The sequence below is a fragment of the Bombus vosnesenskii genome, unplaced genomic scaffold (genome assembly GCF_011952255.1).
Source record: "Bombus vosnesenskii isolate JDL3184/JDL3185 unplaced genomic scaffold, Bvos_JDL3184-5_v1.1 scf7180000013265, whole genome shotgun sequence".
Lineage (NCBI taxonomy): Eukaryota > Metazoa > Arthropoda > Insecta > Hymenoptera > Apidae > Bombus > Bombus vosnesenskii.
Window position 1 is genome coordinate 3,409,394 of NW_022882925.1, and position 19,132 is coordinate 3,428,525.

Here is a 19,132-nt window from a genome sequence, read left to right on the forward strand (position 1 = left end):
GCAATAGCGAGATGAGGAGGACCCGTACGAATTAAAAGGGAAGTCATCGTTGATCCTACGCAAAAAGGTGAGTAAGTTGATCCTTTCCGGGCCCATCGGAACCTTGCAAACGCCCACGAAAATTTACGACTCGATTTTAGAAGACCATTATGTCGAGATATGTCGTGACGTGAGTGATCTATTTCGGACCTGCTGAAAGTGTTACGTTGACAGTGAGTTCTACGGTGTTTTCTGTTTCCCGGCGACAAGATAATTTCTCGGCAAACAGAAACGTTTTCGCCAAAACCTTGTTGTCTTCCTGTTTCTCGAGTGAACTTACGGATTTACGAGTGTAAACCTTACGACGTGATTGTGTTCAAAATACTAGTCGATACTCGACTCGTCGTTGGAAAACAGATTAGCTGTCTCGATTTTTTGCCACGAATTTGAATCATAGATCTGTGAATAGATTTCGTACGCGTCTTTCGAATTACGATACATTCGATAACCGACGTTAGTTTCTCGTCGTTTGCTCGTTCGCGCATTTAGCTATTTTTTTCTTTCTTTTTTTTTTTTTTTTTTGAAGTGTCGTAATAATTTTGTATCGATGACGTCAAAATTTATTAGGATCAATGCAGTGCACCATACGTTCTAACATCGAGTCCTTGCATATATCATTGTTAAACTTCGACGCGCTGTTTAATTAATACGCGGCTTTCAATTCGATGAAAGGAAGGTAGATGAAGACATCGACTTCTGAACGGACGTAGCAACGCATTAACACGTTGCTCGGTAACGTGATCTTGTAATTATATTTGAGCAATCTTTTTGGTTACCAAATGCTACTCCGTAATGACGTCATTTATATCGACCGTAATGCATTTTACGAATGGCTTCATGAATAAATTAGAGTAACAGTGTGAATAGTAAGCTTATCATTTTTGCTTCTTAGAAACTGTGAATCTATAAATGCTCTTTTATAAGAGAAATATATTTACATTTTTCGGAATTCGAAATAATTATCTCTCCGATGTTCATCGTCAATATCGATGATTTATTATTATTTTCCGACCGTGTTGATTCAGAAATTATTGTTCTTTCCGGATCTTGAACTCTCTGTAATACGTGGTTGGATTTCAAAATCAAAATACTCCTTGTACTACTATGTTTAATATCGTTTTCTACATACAGTCACTATATTGATGTAAGAGATTAGAGCAACTGCAGTACAGGTTTTAATAAATTAAAACCGATGCGAATACGATGTTGAATATGCACTTTACCGGCTGCTATTGTGTTCGCAGTTGTTTTCCACTACAGCGCAAATAAAATGATAAACCATACGGTATTTTATCAAGGGAAACATCGACAGTATAAGATAGCTCGATCTGAAATACGTTTGTAGCCTATATTTCTATCAACGATTTCACTATTCTCCGATGTCATTATTATCTAGATCGTTTCGATTTTCTGCGAAAATATCACAAGACTGTCCTTTCCATATTTTAACATCGAAACTTATGCAAAATCTTTCAGCTCCCAAACTTGTTCTCACGCACTTGTTAGATGATGATAATTAGTTTGAGAATATTTATGCACTTAACATTAAAAAATGCAAAAATGCGTATAATGCGCAATAATATACAGACATGCAAATTTTGCATCTATTACTATATGTAGATGAAACAAAGATATACTTAGCTTCTTTTTAGAGTCTTTGTAAAAAATACGAATCCGCATAAATATCCGCAGGCTAATTATAATATTTTAGTTTCCTGCCTCTCTTATCAGATCTTCGCACTTGGTTTAATAAATAAAAGAATTCTTTAATGTTTTGAGAAATAGCACTGTGCGCTGGAAACGGAAAATTAAACAGGAAATTGCTATTTACGGAAACGGGAGTTTAAACTAAAGAAATTTGTCGACGATAAAAGCGATATAAAATGAAAACAAAAACACGTTGATCGTTTAAAATGATTGAAAGATCGTCGTAGATTAGAATCACAGATTTCTTTCCTAATAATCGCACGCTCGTTAGAAATCGTCGAAAATCGGCATCGTGCGCTTTATACAATCGCTAGAGTCACGTAACTGTTTTACCGGGTTAGCTGACACGATTTACAAAGTTACAACGTGTCGAGTGAACGAACGTGTGCTGGCCGAAAATTCTCAGCTCGATTAACGATTCTCATCGCATCGGTTAGCCGAAAATCGCGAGCTGTTTTTGGATCGGCCATGCATTCCGCTTAACCAGTTGGGAACCGATTCGTCGATCTTGGCATTGAATCATTCGTACGGATACCACACTACGATGCAACTTGCAGCCTGTCCCCGACATTGCTTCGTCATGGTCCTCGCGTACCCGTAAATGGAGCGTTTTAGCAAGGCTGCCAAAAAATATTTTTGGACCTAGAGTAATCGGCTAAGAGCTATTGAATATAGATAAGAAGGAAGCGATTAATACGACGTGTGCTTCGTAAGATAATCATCGAGTGCATATTACGAAGGTTACGCGCGTTCTTGAATTTTCAGCTTGAATTATCCCTTTCGCTATTAAGATTTCTATATATATATATATATACGTAACGTGGCTACAAAACGCATTCACGTTCTTCTTTATCTTTTGAATGAAACATTTTTCTGCCAGATTTTACATTTCCTTTTCGCGTACGATACAAAGTCTGGGACAAAGTTAAGCGAACATATGGTGGAAGTACATAGACATCGGTGAAGTTTAATCGAAATAGTATCAACATTATGTACTTAAAGATTTATTTATTGTATATCCTTACGATACATAGATTATTTTGGAAAATAATTCTAATTAATCTTTTTATCCTTATTTCAAACAAGCTGTATTTAACGAAACTTCATTGATACGTATTTCCTCCACCTGTCATTTGTTTTCGTTTCTGACTGTATATTTTATATTCGTTGTCATAAGTCTATTCTGCTATTTACGGATGATAAATGGAGTAAAATTTGAGGTGTTTGCATAGTAGGAAGTTCAAACAATTCAAAAGTCAGACGATCAAGAAGATTTAATCAAAGTATTCCGTCGTATTAATTGACAGTTCTCGATAATAGTGTTACGATCTCATAAATTCTTAAACTTCTTTTTCCAATCCCCTACACCATGGCATTACACCATAACAAGTTATACAAGTCGTAACGTAAACATTCGCGCGCATATTCACCTTTGTGCAAAGAAAAATTGCTTCGAATATCAAAAATACTTGCAGCTCGAAAAGTTCCGCAGCGAGAGGGTTAAAAAGCGTCGGCGAATTTCGCTTTCGTGTACCTGTCGTCACTCGTGTTCCTTCAATTGATCATGATATTATATGGGGTACGTAACTCTGAACAGAATACAGAGTCGCAAGGTGCAATAAGTAAAATGCATTATGCACAAGATACGGATGCACGCGATGCTTTTTCACTCGCTTTAACGAGCCATTCTTCCCGGGTTCGCGATAAAAACTGGGTATCCGCGAAGGACATTCCACCAGACACGGTTCACGAGCCGGAGAGTGGAGTTTTTCTCGCGTCGACGAGTTTATTTCATTGTCAGGTGCAACGAGAGGCCGATTAAAAATGAATCGCGACGCCAAGAAAGCTGGAGCGCGTTATTTCGCTCGTTGCTTAATCGACGAATCGCTTAAGGCTTTCGCAGTTCCCTTTCTCGTCCAACTTGCTACATCCGTATAAATTTCAAGATAGAATGTCGTACGCGATGCGATAAAATGACAAAAGTGATTAAAAAGCATGATTTCTCGTAACAAGGAATCTGTGGCGGCATATTTTCCATTATTAACGAGACTTAAACGATCGGAGATTTAATTGAATCACGACCTTGAAAGATTCCAGAATTCCGATTAAAAGCCGATTTTCCATCGACGAAAGAAAAATCCCGCGCAATGACTCACGCTATTATTCAATGATGTTCTCCTTGTAAAGAACGAATCTATTCAACGCTGCCACTGCTGTGGCACCGGCTGCAATTACGATTATACTAAACGATCTCCTCGAGAACGCCGCTGTTTTCAATGTCCTTTAATTAACCTGAATAGTAACCGACACCTGCCACGTTGTATAACTATTATTCAGAATAGAGGAATCGCCATTAATAAATTCTCAGGAAAGTGGGAAACATCGATAGCGTGGAGAGAACACCGACAACGATATCAACAACAGATTCATGCTTCGAGGAAGGAAATTCAATTAGTTTTACATTGAACTACTTTATGCAACAAATCGTTTAAGGATAGCTGTTATTTATTAATAGTTCCAAACAAGGGCCATGTTTTATGATCGACGTTCTCTCTCTCTCTCTCTCTATCTATCTATCTCATTGATTCACTCGGCTGTAATTACGCTCTATTTACGTCGACGTTAATATCTCGACGGGATTTCTCATTTTCTCGGTGGACAGGCATCCGCGGAGCCTTGAACCTCGGTGAGGCCCGCATGGGATGCATGATAAATGTACGGTTAGCGTTGGAAGGTGGATTGCGGTCGCAAATAAGGGAGATAATGAAAAAATGAAGAGGACGGTGTAAGCGGCTCGTGTGGGAAGGCTTGCACGTGCAATTTACAAGTATCCCTTTAATTGCGAGCCGCCGTGGATACGATTACCTTCGGCAACAGACGCGTTTGCCGTGGCCAGTTTGAAAGGTGTTTTGTTTTTCGCGCGTCGCAAGTCACCGATGCTGAATACCGTTGATCGGCTTTCGTTCGTTTCGACGAGTATAAGAAAGAAGAGTCTCTGCTTCCGTTTGATATCGTTATCGTTGATTAGAAAAGAATCTTCATCCATTCTTCCGTGTCTCTCGCGAAAACACCCATTTCATTGGAAAGTGGAGAAGCTGGTTGAGTACAAAGTGGTCGTTTCGGGTCAAACTCGTCGAGGCGATAAATCTCGTTGAATATAAGAAGCGTCTTTGCTTTCAATCGATTTTCTTTGAAACTCAATCGTCTTTCGTGGAAATAAATTAATCGAATAATAGAGAACTCGGTTAAGTAGAATGTTCTATCCGTTCTATGTCAGACTCATCAGGCTGATAATGGAAAAAAATGGAATCTCTGTTTTCAGTTGTTATCGTTACGATGAATAGAAATGAAGCTCGATCGATCTTTCATGTCTTTTGTGAAAATAGATTCGTTTAAAACAGGATAGTTCGGCTAAGTAGAATATGATCGTCGCAGGTCAGACTTAGATCGATAAAGAAGAATCTCTACTTCCAATCGTTGTCGTTACGATAATTATAAAGGAATTTCGATCGACTTTCTATTTCGTTCGTAGAAGTAGGTTGGTTGAACTGTGAAAAGTTCGGTTAGGTGGAATGTGATCATTCCAGGCCAGATATATTAGACTGAGAAATTCGATGGTACGACCGTCAGGTTCTCAAAACGAGTGCCATGATTTAATCACCACTCTGATTCTAACGCCATTGTGCATCGACGAGGATGTGAAAGAGAGGGAAATCGTGGAATTGGTGGGAGAAGAGACGACCTTGCGACTTTCCATGGCAAGGCTGCACTTATTGCAGCGAGGATACCATAATAACAGTCTAGGTTCACTGCACCGGCTCGCATCGGTGCTGCTTCTTCGTCAGGATCCGTTCTATCCTCTTAATAGCTTCTCTATTATTTATCCGCGTTCCTTCGGCCGTTTACAAACTGGTTCTATGAAATATACAGCGAGCGACAGCTTCTTCGCTTTCGTACACTTAGAATTCCACGCGCTTGTCGTTCTTTTTTCCTTTTTTTATCTCCCGTACACGTGTTTTCTTTTCGATCTTTTATCGAACTTTCCTCTCTATCGAACGGCAAACTGGATGGTTGCGACAAACGGTGCAATTCCACGCCAAGAATTTCGCTTTCGAACTACGGCATTTATAGCTTCGAAGAAGAGATTGGTCGTCGGTTTCCGTTCAGATCAAGAACTGGTTCGATCAAACTGGTCATCCCAACGTCTTCAAGGACTTCGTTCTTACATCTTACGATCTTCTAGAACTTACGGATACCGATCCGTTTCAACGAATATCCAGTTTGATCCACGGTAAAATTCCACGAAACACCTTTGCTCTCTGCAATGATTACTATCAGCGATATACGTTTATTCGATTGGACATAAAGGACGACAGAGGACGGCTTTCTACATCTCGTCTCGGTCAATTAGTAATTTTCCCTCGATTTTTCTAATTCTCACGCGCGAATTATCCGTAAGGATGACGATACGACTAACGTCGATGTACACGTCGATTTCTTGAATTGCGAGCCGCGATTTATTAGACAATTGACTTTAATTCGAGGTCGTGCGTTTCGAGCACGTAATTACGTATCTGCGTTTTCTGCCGCTATTAGCGTCCGTGATTTTTACCAGGAAATTGGCACGCCATGTTCACGTTGCAAATATATTTTCTTCGTCGAAAGAAAGCAACGAGAAAGGGAAGAGAGTGGCAATCAATGAAATCGAAATTACACGAGAGATTGCGTCAAGTGTCGTCTTCGTGTTCGACGATTTTCTTATTTATTCAAGTACACTCGTGCTTACATTTTTTTAAACTCACTCGAGAAAGCATCGATTAGATCGTTACCTCGATGGTTGGAATTCGAAATGTTTTAGCTTCCGGGTGCCTTTGGCCCGTGAAACCGTTAAATCACAGGCCCGGCGAGAAGATGTACTATTAATGATACGTTTCGAGTTGTTTGCCTCTTCGCGAAAGGTACCTCTTAGGTTATTTCAAAGTGTCCATCAAAAGAGCTACACGAAATTCCTATGAATATTCAAAAATCGTTCTCGAAAGGCAGAACCCCGAATTAGCTTTCATAAGATGCACGTATGCAGTCTATAATTCGGCAACCTTGCAATTTTTGTAACTAAAATGTACTTTGAAAGCCAAGTTAATTGGTCCACAGAATACTTGGAGATGCAGCTCGTCCTTGAAACGTTTCGAGTCTTCTTCGAGCTCTCTTATTCCACTTACAACCAACAACAGCAGGTGGCAGAGTGGCTGGAAACGTTTTATAAATAAGTCGTGCAACTTCTTAATGACCTGTCGTTATCTTACGCTTCTTTACGCAGTTGCGTAGTTTCGACTTAACTGTTTATTTATGCAGTTACACGTGTGTTTGCATATTGGCAACCCAAATAGCTATTAGTTGCTGTCGATGCATTGTTAACGAGAAACCATTAATCCAGTTATAAATTACCGAATGACAACGCGTCAAACGTTTTGCTTATTTAACAATTATTAGTTTGTTTTGCAAGGTTTCCCGAGTTTAGAAGTTGATAAGGCAAGTCAAATTGATTTGTAACAAAGTTCTATGATGTATAATATGTGTGATAGATATATAGTGTACTACATCGACCGCTATGAAACTGGAGTCACATCATTTTTTAAACCGCGTATCTTTCTCGTCAGAAGTCTCTTTATTTTAGTTAATAATGCCTAGACTGTGACTATTTATGCAAATTTATCGTTTTACGAAGTCAAGCAAGGAATATGGATATTTTTATATATTCTTTTACCCTTTAATTTCCCGCAAGCGCTTAAAGATTTACAATCTACGGATCCAAATAGGAAAAGATGTTACATAAACATAGATCGTTTAAGACGTGATAAAGGAGATATGACAAGAAAATGAAATACGAGGGAAACGGTAAAGAGCTTGCGATTAGGTTATCGCGATACAATATAGAAACGGATCAGCGATATTTATGTCGGTCTACAGCTAACTGCGGAAGTAGTAAACAAAGTGCGTATCTGCGTAAACAGTCGCGGCATTTCGCTAGATAGTCGAGCAACTTACCGATGGTATTGGCAGATATTAGCTTTAAGATCATTGACAACATCAAATAGTAACATCTACGTTACATCGCAATAATCGCAAGTTCTTCGCCGTTCCCTTTGTAGTTCGTGTTTTTCGCGTAAATCTTTTCTGTAACATCTTAAACCACCTATGTTTATACAACATTTTTCTCTCATTTAGATCCGTAAAACATATCAAAAAAGATTAGACCGTTAAAATCTAAGACATGCTGTATAAGTAGCGTAAACTTAACAATTGCAACGTACCATATTATAAATTGAAATAATTGTCTCGACGCAACGTACGCATCGATAGCAGCAAATGTGTCAGTTCGATGGATTCTATGTTCCGCAACCATACGATTCTTCGTCGCCAAACCGCAACGACCGATCGGGAAACTTTCTTCGAAAGATGTAATTGCTTCGATCACGGGAACGTTCAAAAAGTTTCAGACGAATTCTTCTTCGTCGATTCTGGAGCATTTGGTCTTCCGATGAAGTTGCTTGAAATGCGGCTCTCGAAACGTAATCCTTCTGTTTTTCGCGCGACTCTCGAGGGATTGGGAACATCGTCTATACGGGATGCGACCAATTCGTATTCAAAGCACGGATCTCGTGCAAACGGGGCCTGAACCCTCGCCGCACGAAATGTTTCATTCAACGAGGAAAGGTTCTTCGCCCAAATCGCACGGGCCATTTGCGGTAAATCGAATGGCAAGTGGATCACCGACGACACAAATCCGCGACCTACTCGTTTCACTTGGATATCTTAAAATATCGTATTCATAAAATCGTCGTCTCGGCTGCATCGAAATTTCCCCTTAAAATTCATCGTTTCATTATATAATACTATCTGTTTCGTTGATCGAAGTTGCCAGTCGTTGGAAGAGAGATCGTTTAATAAAATGGAGAATTGTTCATTATCATAGAAATAGATAGATATTATCATAGAAAATCATAGAAAATATATAATCCTTGCATCGTGTAGGGATACTTATGCAAATTCGGCCTTTTTTATCAAGATGGCTAAAGAGAGATCTATTTCGGTTACTAAACTTTACTTCATAACGAGTATTATACTTTGAATATCTTACACAATTTTGAATATTATGTGCATTCTATAGGTTTCTCCGTGTGCATGTAAATTTCACACAAATGCATAAACATCCCCGGCCTTTGATATCTTTGACAGTTGAAATACACGACAAATTCTCCAAATTTTATTTTACGCTAAGGTAATTGACCCAAATTTACGCTTCCGGGGCGTGTCGTTTAACTCGACAGAGTTAATTAATAGCGCGCGATTTATCATAGTGTGATAAACGGCTTCCATGTGACACAACATCTCACAAACCAGTTCCTATTTCGGTTCAACCGAGTGCGCTCCAATGTCACGATCACCAACACTGACATTGACGCTGTCGACGTTATGTCACCGCACTCTCTCCTCTTCTCCCATTCCACAGTGAACATGGAGAAGCCGCATTCTCAAGTTATGTCACTTGCAGTTCATGCAATCCTCTTCCCACTCTAACCAACGAGGAGAAAGGACAACAGAGCGGCGTGCCGTGCGTGGTCTGGTTAGATTTACCTTTTCGACGCATAGCTTTCTCCCCTTCTACGACTCTTACTTGCTCCAACACCTTCGTCCAAAACTTTCAGCCCGTCAGAATTTATCGTTCCTCCTTTCGACGACTACGTACTCGGTAGTACGCGGCGCATCTCGACCAGCCGTAGGTCGCGTACGATGCAATTCGTTATTCTGTTATGCAGGATCGCTGCGAGTGGTATTTATGGCACTGGATCCAGTGCGCCTTGCTTCATCCGGCGAGTGTTGCACGTTGCGTATAGGTGCAGGTCCTACAGGGGCAGCAGAAACGAATAAATAGCCAGGATGATTAACGACGCGAAACTTTCAAGACCTAATCGCTGACGTTGAACCTCGAAGTGATTTATCTTGATTCAAATATCGATCCTTCCGTCTACAGATAACCGACCGAAGGATTGGAATATATACAGTGTCTGGCGAAAATATTCGCACACTTGCTATAGAGAAATACGGGTTTCTTATGAAATTCGCAAGTGATCATTTTTTTATGATAAAGTCCTCAAATATCTTCGTAAGCCACTGTATATTCTCCACGGAGGGATTGCAAAGCGCATAGACCTCTGTCAGAATGCATTATTCCATAAATTTATCTAGTCGTAAGTTTAAAACGATGGGACTCGGTGTAAGTTGACAGTTTCTTCGGTTTATCGCGATGTAAAGGAGAGGAAGTCGGTTACCTACGGCTTAGTGGAAAGAAAGCAACCTACAGCTTGATTCGCAATCTACACCTACACGCGAGAATCGTATATATTTCACAGGCGGAGCTGCGTCGTCAGCGAACGTTGTCGATCGTCTGACAGGTTATCGATACGTTTAAAAATCATAGACAAAGTGCTTCGCTCCTTGTTGATTCTATCAAAGAAATTTTATTACGATAGACACGTTGTATGAATGGTTTTCGAGACGAACGTAAAATGCTGCCAGATTTTTCGTTTGTTAGAGCTTGATAGAGTAGAAAGAACAATGGCGGGCAAAAGGAAGTTCAAAATTCATAATTGCGTATAATAACTACATTACATTTAATTGTTCTTGACAGTTACTACAAGTGTTTTTTCTAAAATTATAGCGTCCGTTTTGTACCCTTTATCCTGCAAACTTCCTTCTGTCCTCGACTGTATACAAACACCTGCAGAAATCCATTATAAATATATTATGCGCGTTATACGAAAAGTAATGTTTTTCTCATTATCGCTTTATTTTACTTTTTACGTTCGTATTATTGCATTTTCAATTATATTTATATCAAGTTTCCTATTTTATTATATTTATTATTATTATATATTTTCTACGTTTTTATAATATCTTACGATTTACACTTGGATTTCGAGTACTGTTACATGATAAACAATTCGAAAGACTGCTAGCTAACAGCAGTAATCAATGCAACGGCTGCATGGAAAGAATTGGTCGCGATAGGGAATTAAGGAATTTGCGATGCAGATCATAGTACGGCACAGCCAAGAAGACACAAGGTTCATTCACTTCTCGTCTTCCTTATTCTATTCACGATGGACGCTGATTTACGGTCTCGGTAAAAAAAAGCTATCGCGTCAAATCATTAAAGGCGCGTCGGAAATCAACGTTAACGTAACTGTACAAGCGAATTCACGATGGGTAGGGTATTGAAATTGTTGTTGTAGCACGTGGATTTTTGTCGAAGAGTGGAACGATGAAATAAATCGAGGTCGAAATGAGAATCGTTTGATCCTGAGCCATCGATGATGCTTGAATTATTCCAGCCAAGGTCAAGGGACAGTTAGAATCCTTTCGGTCGGGGAAGATTGGACGTGTGCCAAACAGTACGTAACTGTTCGACTGCTTATCTTTGCCGGTTTATGCGAAATTTTCAATCGAGGAAATCCACGCCTCTCGCCCTACAAAACGAAGTAGACTACGTCATGTTCGGCTATCCCGTTAAAACTATGGAGATTTAAACGCCACTGGATTTAAATTTATGAACGCCGTTGATTCTTCGCTAGGAAATCGACAAAATTAACATCGGTTTCTAACAATTTTATTGATATGAATTATTTCATTTTCAGACACGGTGAACCGAAAACATGTGGGCAAGTCTACATACGTTAGGCGTTTTGATAGCGCTGATCTCGCCGACGTTAGCTGATATTGGTAAGATCCTTTTCATTGATTCGAAATTTGAACTTTAAACTAGTTTGTAGTATTCACGGTTCGCAGTCGAAGTTGGCATGAATGGTTCGAAGGACCTTTTAGGAGATGCACGAACTATGTATTTTCTTGACAAGCCCATTTACAGCGCGGCTCACGGACGCGTGATACGCTTACCGATTCCATGGTGCATTGCCATCATTTTTATTTCTCCGTCATCTCAGTCAGCAACGTTGTTGTCCGCTGTGTCTTCAAACTGGTTTCGCGCGAGACGCGTGGCCTTGACTGCATCGAAGGAAACTTACTTAAAGAACTTTACTAATGTAAAATTCTTTATGTCTACGTATCGCGAATTCAGACTCGAATATTCCACATTCCAATGTTAATTTTTTTCACAAAAGAAACGTAAAAAGTATCAAACGATCGAGTAAAATTTTCTTTGAATTTACAAAACCTATTTTCTGCCTATTATTATTTATAATCATTTCTATTATTTTAGCAAAAGCTCTGCCCTCGATACATCTGCCCTTGCCACATCTACCGAATGGTTTCATGTGCATTGAAGTAGGATATCATGCCGATCCTAGCGACTGTAGAAGATTCTACCGATGTGTCGATTGGGGATTCGGAAAACCGCTGCAGATCTTTCAATTCGAGTGCGGTGTTGGAACAGTATTCTCGATGCGCAGGGGTAACATCTGCACTCTCCCCAACGACAGCGACCGCCCAGAGTGTGGTGGAAATATCATAAACAACAATAATTCGACTACGACATCTCCGACTACAACAGGGACATGGGCGACCAATGGAACTGTTACAAACGATATACTGCGAACAACTTCGAAGACTACTACCACAAGTTTATCAACAAGTAGTAACCAATTTTCTGCAACAAGTGGAAAACCAGAAAATGATCAAGGTCGAGGACGATGCGTTCAAGAAGGATATTTTGCTGATTTGAATAACTGTAGAAAATTTTATAGATGCGTTGAAGAAGGTTCTGGAAACTTTGTAAAGTATGAATTTGAATGTGGAGTTGGTACGGTCTGGGATCCAGATATACATGGATGTAATCATCCTTGGGCTGTATCACGAGAAGACTGCAAGGAAGGATCAGGAACAGCCGCTACTGGTAGTGGCGATAATGATGGACAATGGACAAGCGGAACAGGCAGCCCTGGACAACCTGGAGACGCTACTAGTCAAACAGGAAAACCAGGTCAGCCGGGAGAAACTACTGGACAACCTGTTTCTCCCGGTACTGCGGCAACACCTGGTACTCCTGGCACTCCGGGGACACCTGGTACGTCGGGCACTCCGGGAACACCTGGCACCCCTGACACTTCTGGCAGTCTAGGATCTACTACAACTTCCAGCACTTCAGGTACACCTGGCGTCTCGGGAACTCCTGTTACACCTGGCACCTCTGGAACTCCTGGTATACCTGGCACCCCTGGAACTCCTGTTACACCTGGCACTTCAGGAGCTCCTGGTAAACCTGGCATACCTGGGAGCGTAGGCACCCCTATCACTCCAGGAAGTTCTGGTGCCCCAGGCACATCTAGCACACCGGGCACATCTGGCACACCGGGCACATCTGGCACACCGGGCACATCTGGCACACCGGGTACATCTGGCACAGCGAGCACATCTGGCACACCCGGTAAACCTGGCACACCCGGCATATCCGGAAACCCAGGCACTTCTAGCGTTCCAGCAAGTCCTGGGGCCCCACACACTCCTGGCTCAACCGGCACACCTGGTACTCCTGCCACACCTGGCATTCCAGGAAGTCCTGGTGCCCCAGGCACTCCCGGCTCACCCGGCACACCTGGTACACCCGGCATACCTGGAAACTCAGGCACTCCAAGCATTCCAGGTAGTCCTGGTGCCCCAGACACTCCCGACTCAACCGGCACACCTGGTACTCCTGCCACACCTGGCATTCCAGGAAGTCCTGGTGCCCCAGGCACTCCCGGCTCACCCGGCATACCCGGCACATCTGGCACAGCGAGCACATCTGGCACACCCGGTAAACCTGGCACACCCGGCACACCTGGTACTCCTGGCACACCTGGTACTCCTGGCACAGCTGGTACTCCTGGCACACCTGGTACTCCTGGCACACCTGGTACACCCGGCATACCTGGAAACTCAGGCACTCCAAGCAGTCCAGGTAGTCCTGGTGCCCCAGACACTCCCGGCGCAACCGGCACACCTGGTACTCCTGCCACACCTGGCGTTCCAGGAAGTCCTGGTGCCCCAGGTACTCCTGGCTCACCCGGCATAACTGGTACTCCTGGTACACCTGGTACACCCGGCATACCTGGAAACTCAGGCACTCCAAGCAGTCCAGGTAGTCCTGCTGCCCCAGACACTCCCGGCGCAACCGGCACACCTGGTACTCCTGCCACACCTGGCATTCCAGGAAGTCCTGGTGCCCCAGGCACTCCCGGCTCACCCGGCACACCTGGTACACCCGGCATACCTGGAAACTCAGGCACTCCAAGCATTCCAGGTAGTCCTGGTGCCCCAGACACTCCCGACTCAACCGGCACACCTGGTACTCCTGCCACACCTGGCATTCCAGGAAGTCCTGGTGCCCCAGGCACTCCCGGCTCACCCGGCATACCCGGCACATCTGGCACAGCGAGCACATCTGGCACACCCGGTAAACCTGGCACACCCGGCACACCTGGTACTCCTGGCACACCTGGTACTCCTGGCACACCTGGTACACCCGGCATACCTGGAAACTCAGGCACTCCAAGCAGTCCAAGTAGTCCTGGTGCCCCAGACACTCCCGGCGCAACCGGCACACCTGGTACTCCTGCCACACCTGGCGTTCCAGGAAGTCCTGGTGCCCCAGGTACTCCTGGCTCACCCGGCATAACTGGTACTCCTGGCACACCTGGTACACCCGGCATACCTGGAAACTCAGGCACTCCAAGCAGTCCAGGTAGTCCTGCTGCCCCAGACACTCCCGGCGCAACCGGCACACCTGGTACTCCTGCCACACCTGGCGTTCCAGAAAGTCCTGGTGCCCCAAGCACTCCCGGCTCACCCGGCACACCTGGCACACCTGGCACACCTGGCACACCCGGCACACCTGGCACACCCGGCATATCCGGAAACCCAGGCACTTCTAGCGTTCCAGCAAGTCCTGGTGCCCCAGACACTCCCGGCTCAACCGGCACACCTGGTACTCTTGCCACACCTGGCATTTCAGGAAGTCCCGGTGCACCAGGCACTCCTGGCTCACCTGGCACATCTGGTACTTCTGGCACACCTGGTACACCCGACATACCTGGAAACTCAGGCACTCCAAGCATTCCAAGTAGTCCTGCTGCCCCAGACACTCCCGGCGCAACCGGCACACCTGGTATTCCTGCCACACCTGGCGTTCCAGGAAGTCCTGGTGCCCCAGGCACTACCGGCTCACCCGGCACACCCGGCACACCTGGCACACCCGGTACACCTGGCACACCCGGCACACCTGGCACACCCGGCATATCCGGAAACTCAGGCACTTCTAGCGTTCCAGCAAGTCCTGGTGCCCCAGACTCTCCCGGCTCAACCGGCTCACCTGGTACTCCTGCCACACCTGGCATTTCAGGAAGTCCCGGTGCACCAGGCACTCCTGGCTCACCTGGCACATCTGGTACTTCTGGCACACCTGGTACACCCGGCATGCCTGGAATCTCAGGCACTCCAAGCGTTCCAGGTAGTCCTACTGCCCCAGACACTCCCGGCGCAACCGGCACACCTGGTACTCCTGCCACACCTGGCGTTCCAGGAAGTCCTGGTGCCCCAGGCACTACCGGCTCACCCGGCACACCCGGCACACCTGGCACACCCGGTACACCTGGCACACCCGGCACACCTGGCACACCCGGCATATCCGGAAACTCAGGCACTTCTAGCGTTCCAGCAAGTCCTGGTGCCCCAGACTCTCCCGGCTCAACCGGCACACCTGATACTCCAGCCACACCTGGCATTTCAGGAAGTCCCGGTGCACCAGGCACTCCTGGCTCACCCGGCACATCTGATACTTCTGGCACACCTGGTACACCCGGCATACCTGGAATCTCAGGCATTCCAAGCATTTCAGGTCTTCCTGTTGTCCCAGGCACTCCTGGCTTACCCGGCACACCTGATACTCCTGGTACATCTGGAACATCGGACATCACAGGTACTGCGGCCACTAACGGTACCCCCGGTACACCAGCATGGCTTGGCTCATCCAGCACATCTGCATGGTCTGGCTCATCCGGACAACCTAGCACCTCAGGAACACCCGTATACCTTGGAAATCCTACCACTCCCGAAATTACTAGTACGACATCCCCACCTAGCATAACAGAAGCACCCAACACTCTCGGCACTCCAAGCACGCCAAGTAATTACGAAACTCCCCAAACACCAGCAACACCAAGTAGTGGAAATGGAACAAACACTACAACTGACACTCCTAGTGAATCTGACACTTCAGACACTCCTGGCTCTTCTAGTGAACCCGACACTGCAGACACTCCACACACTTATAATGAACCAGATAATTCAGGTTCCTTCGGTACACCTAGTAAATCCGAGACTGCAAGTACTTCTAGTGAACACGATATTCCAGACACATCTGGTGTATCTGTAAATGAATCCGGTACTGCAATCACATCCAGTTCTCCCGAAACTTCTGTTACACAAACGACATCCGGTAGTGACGGCGAACCTCTTCGTACGCCTGGTACACCCAGTAAACCTCCAACTCCCAGGACACCAAGTAATCCCGAAAGTCCTGAAAGATCAGTGACACCCTATAGTGAAATTGGATCCCCTCCTACACCCAATATACACAGTAAACCCCCAACTCCCAGGACGCCACGTCATCTCAAAACTACTGGAAAACTGACGACACGTAGTAGTAAAACTATACCTCCTCCTACACTCACTATGGCCAGTAAAGCTCACAGGACACCAAGTCATCTCAAATCTCCCGAAACACTAGCGACATCGAGTAGGGAAACTACACCTCCTCCCACACCCAGTATGGCCAGTAAGCCTCCAACTCTCAGGAGGTCAAGTCCTTTCAAAACTCCTGAAACACCAGCGACACGCAGTAATGAAACTACATCTCCTCCCACACCTGATATGGCCAGTAAACCTCCAACTCCCAGAACTCCAGGTCATCTCGAAACTACTGGGTCAACGGTACCCACTAGGAAAACTACACCTCCTCCCACACCCACTATGGCCAGTAAACCTCCAACGCCCAGGGCACCAAGTCATTTCAAAACTCCTGGAACACCAGCGACACTGAGTTGTGAAACTGCACCTCCTTCCACATCGTGTATAGCCAGTAAACCTCCAACTCCCAGGACGCCAAGTCATCTCACGGCTACTGAAAAGCCGACGACACGCAGCAGTAAAACTATACCTCCTCCTACACCCACTACGGCCAGTAAACCTCCAACTCCCAGGACACCAAGTCATCTCAAATCTCCCGAAACACCAGCGACACCGAGTAGTGAAACTGCACCTCCTCAAACACCTGATATGGAAAGTAAATCTCCAACTCCCAGGACGCCAAGTCATCTCAAATCTCCCGAAACACCTGCGACACCGAGTAGTGAAACTGCACCTCCTCAAACACCTGATATGGAAAGTAAACCTCCAACTCCCAGGACGCCAAGTCATCTCACGGCTACTGAAAAGCCGACGACACGCAGCAGTAAAACTATACCTCCTCCTACACCCGCTACGGCCAGTAAACCTCCAACTCCCAGGACACCAAGTTATCTCAAATCTCCCGAAACACCAGCGACACCGAGTAGTGATACAGCACCTCCTCGAACACCTGATATGGAAAGTAAACCTCCAACTCCCAGGACGCCAAGTCATCTCACGGCTACTGAAAAGCCGACGACACGCAGCAGTAAAACTATACCTCCTCCTACACCCGCTACGGCCACTAAACCTCCAACTCCCAGGACACCAGGTTATCTCAAATCTCCCGAAACACCAGCGACACCGAGTAGTGATACAGCACCTCCTCGAACACCTGATATGGAAAGTAAACCTCCAACTCCCAGGACGCCAAGTCATCTCTCTTCACGGCTACTGAAAAGCCGACGACACGCAGCAGTAAAACTATACCTCCTCCTACACCCAAGCATGGCCAGTAAACCTCCAACTCCCAGGACACCAGGTTATCTCAAATCTCCCGAACACCAGCGACACCGAGTAGTGATACAGCACCTCCTCGAATTCGATATGGAAAGTAAACCTCCTCAACCCCCAGGACGCCAAGTCATCTCACGGTTACTGAAAAGCCGACGACACGCAGCAGTAAAAACTATACCTCCTACACCCGCTACGGCCAGTAAACCTCCAACTCCCAGGACACCAGGTTATCTCAAATCTCCCGAAACACCAGCGACACCGAGTAGTGATACAGCACCTCCTCGAACACCTGATATGGAAAGTAAACCTCCAACTCCCAGGACGCCAAGTCATCTCACGGCTACTGAAAAGCCGACGACACGCAGCAGTAAAACTATACCTCCTCCTACACCCGCTACGGCCAGTAAACCTCCAACTCCCAGAGCACCAAGTCATCTCAAATCTCCCGAAACACCAGCGACACCGAGTAGTGAAACTGCACCTCCTCGAACACCTGATATGGAAAGTAAACCTCCAACTCCCAGGACGCCAAGTCATCTCACGGCTACTGAAAAGCCGACGACACACAGCAGTAAAACTATACCTCCTCCTACACCCGCTACGGCCAGTAAACCTCCAACTCCCAGGACACCAAGTCATCTCAAATCTCCCGAAACACCAGCGACACCGAGTAGTGAAACTGCACCTCCTCAAACACCTGATATGGAAAGTAAACCTCCAACTCCCAGGACGCCAAGTCATCTCACGGCTACTGAAAAGCCGACGACACGCAGCAGTAAAACTATACCTCCTCCTACACCCGCTACGGCCAGTAAACCTCCAACTCCCAGAGCACCAAGTCATCTCAAATCTCCCGAAACACCAGCGACACCGAGTAGTGAAACTGCACCTCCTCGAACACCTGATATGGAAAGTAAACCTCCAACTCCCAGGACGCCAAGTCATCTCACGGCTACTGAAAAGCCGACGACACGCAGTAGTAAAACTATACCTCCTCCTACACCCGCTACGGCCAGTAAACCTCCAACTCCCAGGACACCAAGTCATCTCACGGCTACTGAAAAGCCGACGACACGCAGCAGTAAAACTATACCTCCTCCTACACCCACTATGGCCAGTAAACCTCCAACTCCCAGGACGCCAAGTCATCTCACGGCTACTGAAAAGCCGACGACACGCAGCAGTAAAACTATACCTCCTCCTACCCCTGCTATGGCCAGTAAGCCTCCAACTCTCAGGAGGTCAAGTCGTCTCAAAACTCCTGGAACACCAGCGACACTGAGTTGTGAAACTGCACCTCCTTCCACATCGTGTATAGCCAGTAAACCTCCAACTCCCAGGACGCCAAGTCATCTCACGGCTACTGAAAAGCCGACGACACGCAGTAGTAAAACTATACCTCCTCCTACACCCGCTACGGCCAGTAAACCTC

General features: G+C 45.3%; 1 protein-coding gene across 1 annotated transcript in view; it reads left to right on the forward strand.

Moving 5' to 3' along the window:
• LOC117242257 (mucin-5AC-like) overlaps positions 1-19,132 on the forward strand; it is a 27,755-nt gene continuing 8,623 nt past the window's right edge. Inside the window, exons 1-7 of the mRNA XM_033508787.1 lie at positions 1-67; positions 11,442-11,526; positions 12,023-12,781; positions 13,313-14,689; positions 14,933-15,031; positions 15,140-15,418; positions 15,527-15,634. Of these exons, the coding sequence (XP_033364678.1) occupies positions 11,460-11,526; positions 12,023-12,781; positions 13,313-14,689; positions 14,933-15,031; positions 15,140-15,418; positions 15,527-15,634 (2,689 nt within the window). The 5' untranslated portion in view covers positions 1-67; positions 11,442-11,459. The remainder of the gene's footprint in view (positions 68-11,441; positions 11,527-12,022; positions 12,782-13,312; positions 14,690-14,932; positions 15,032-15,139; positions 15,419-15,526; positions 15,635-19,132) is intronic.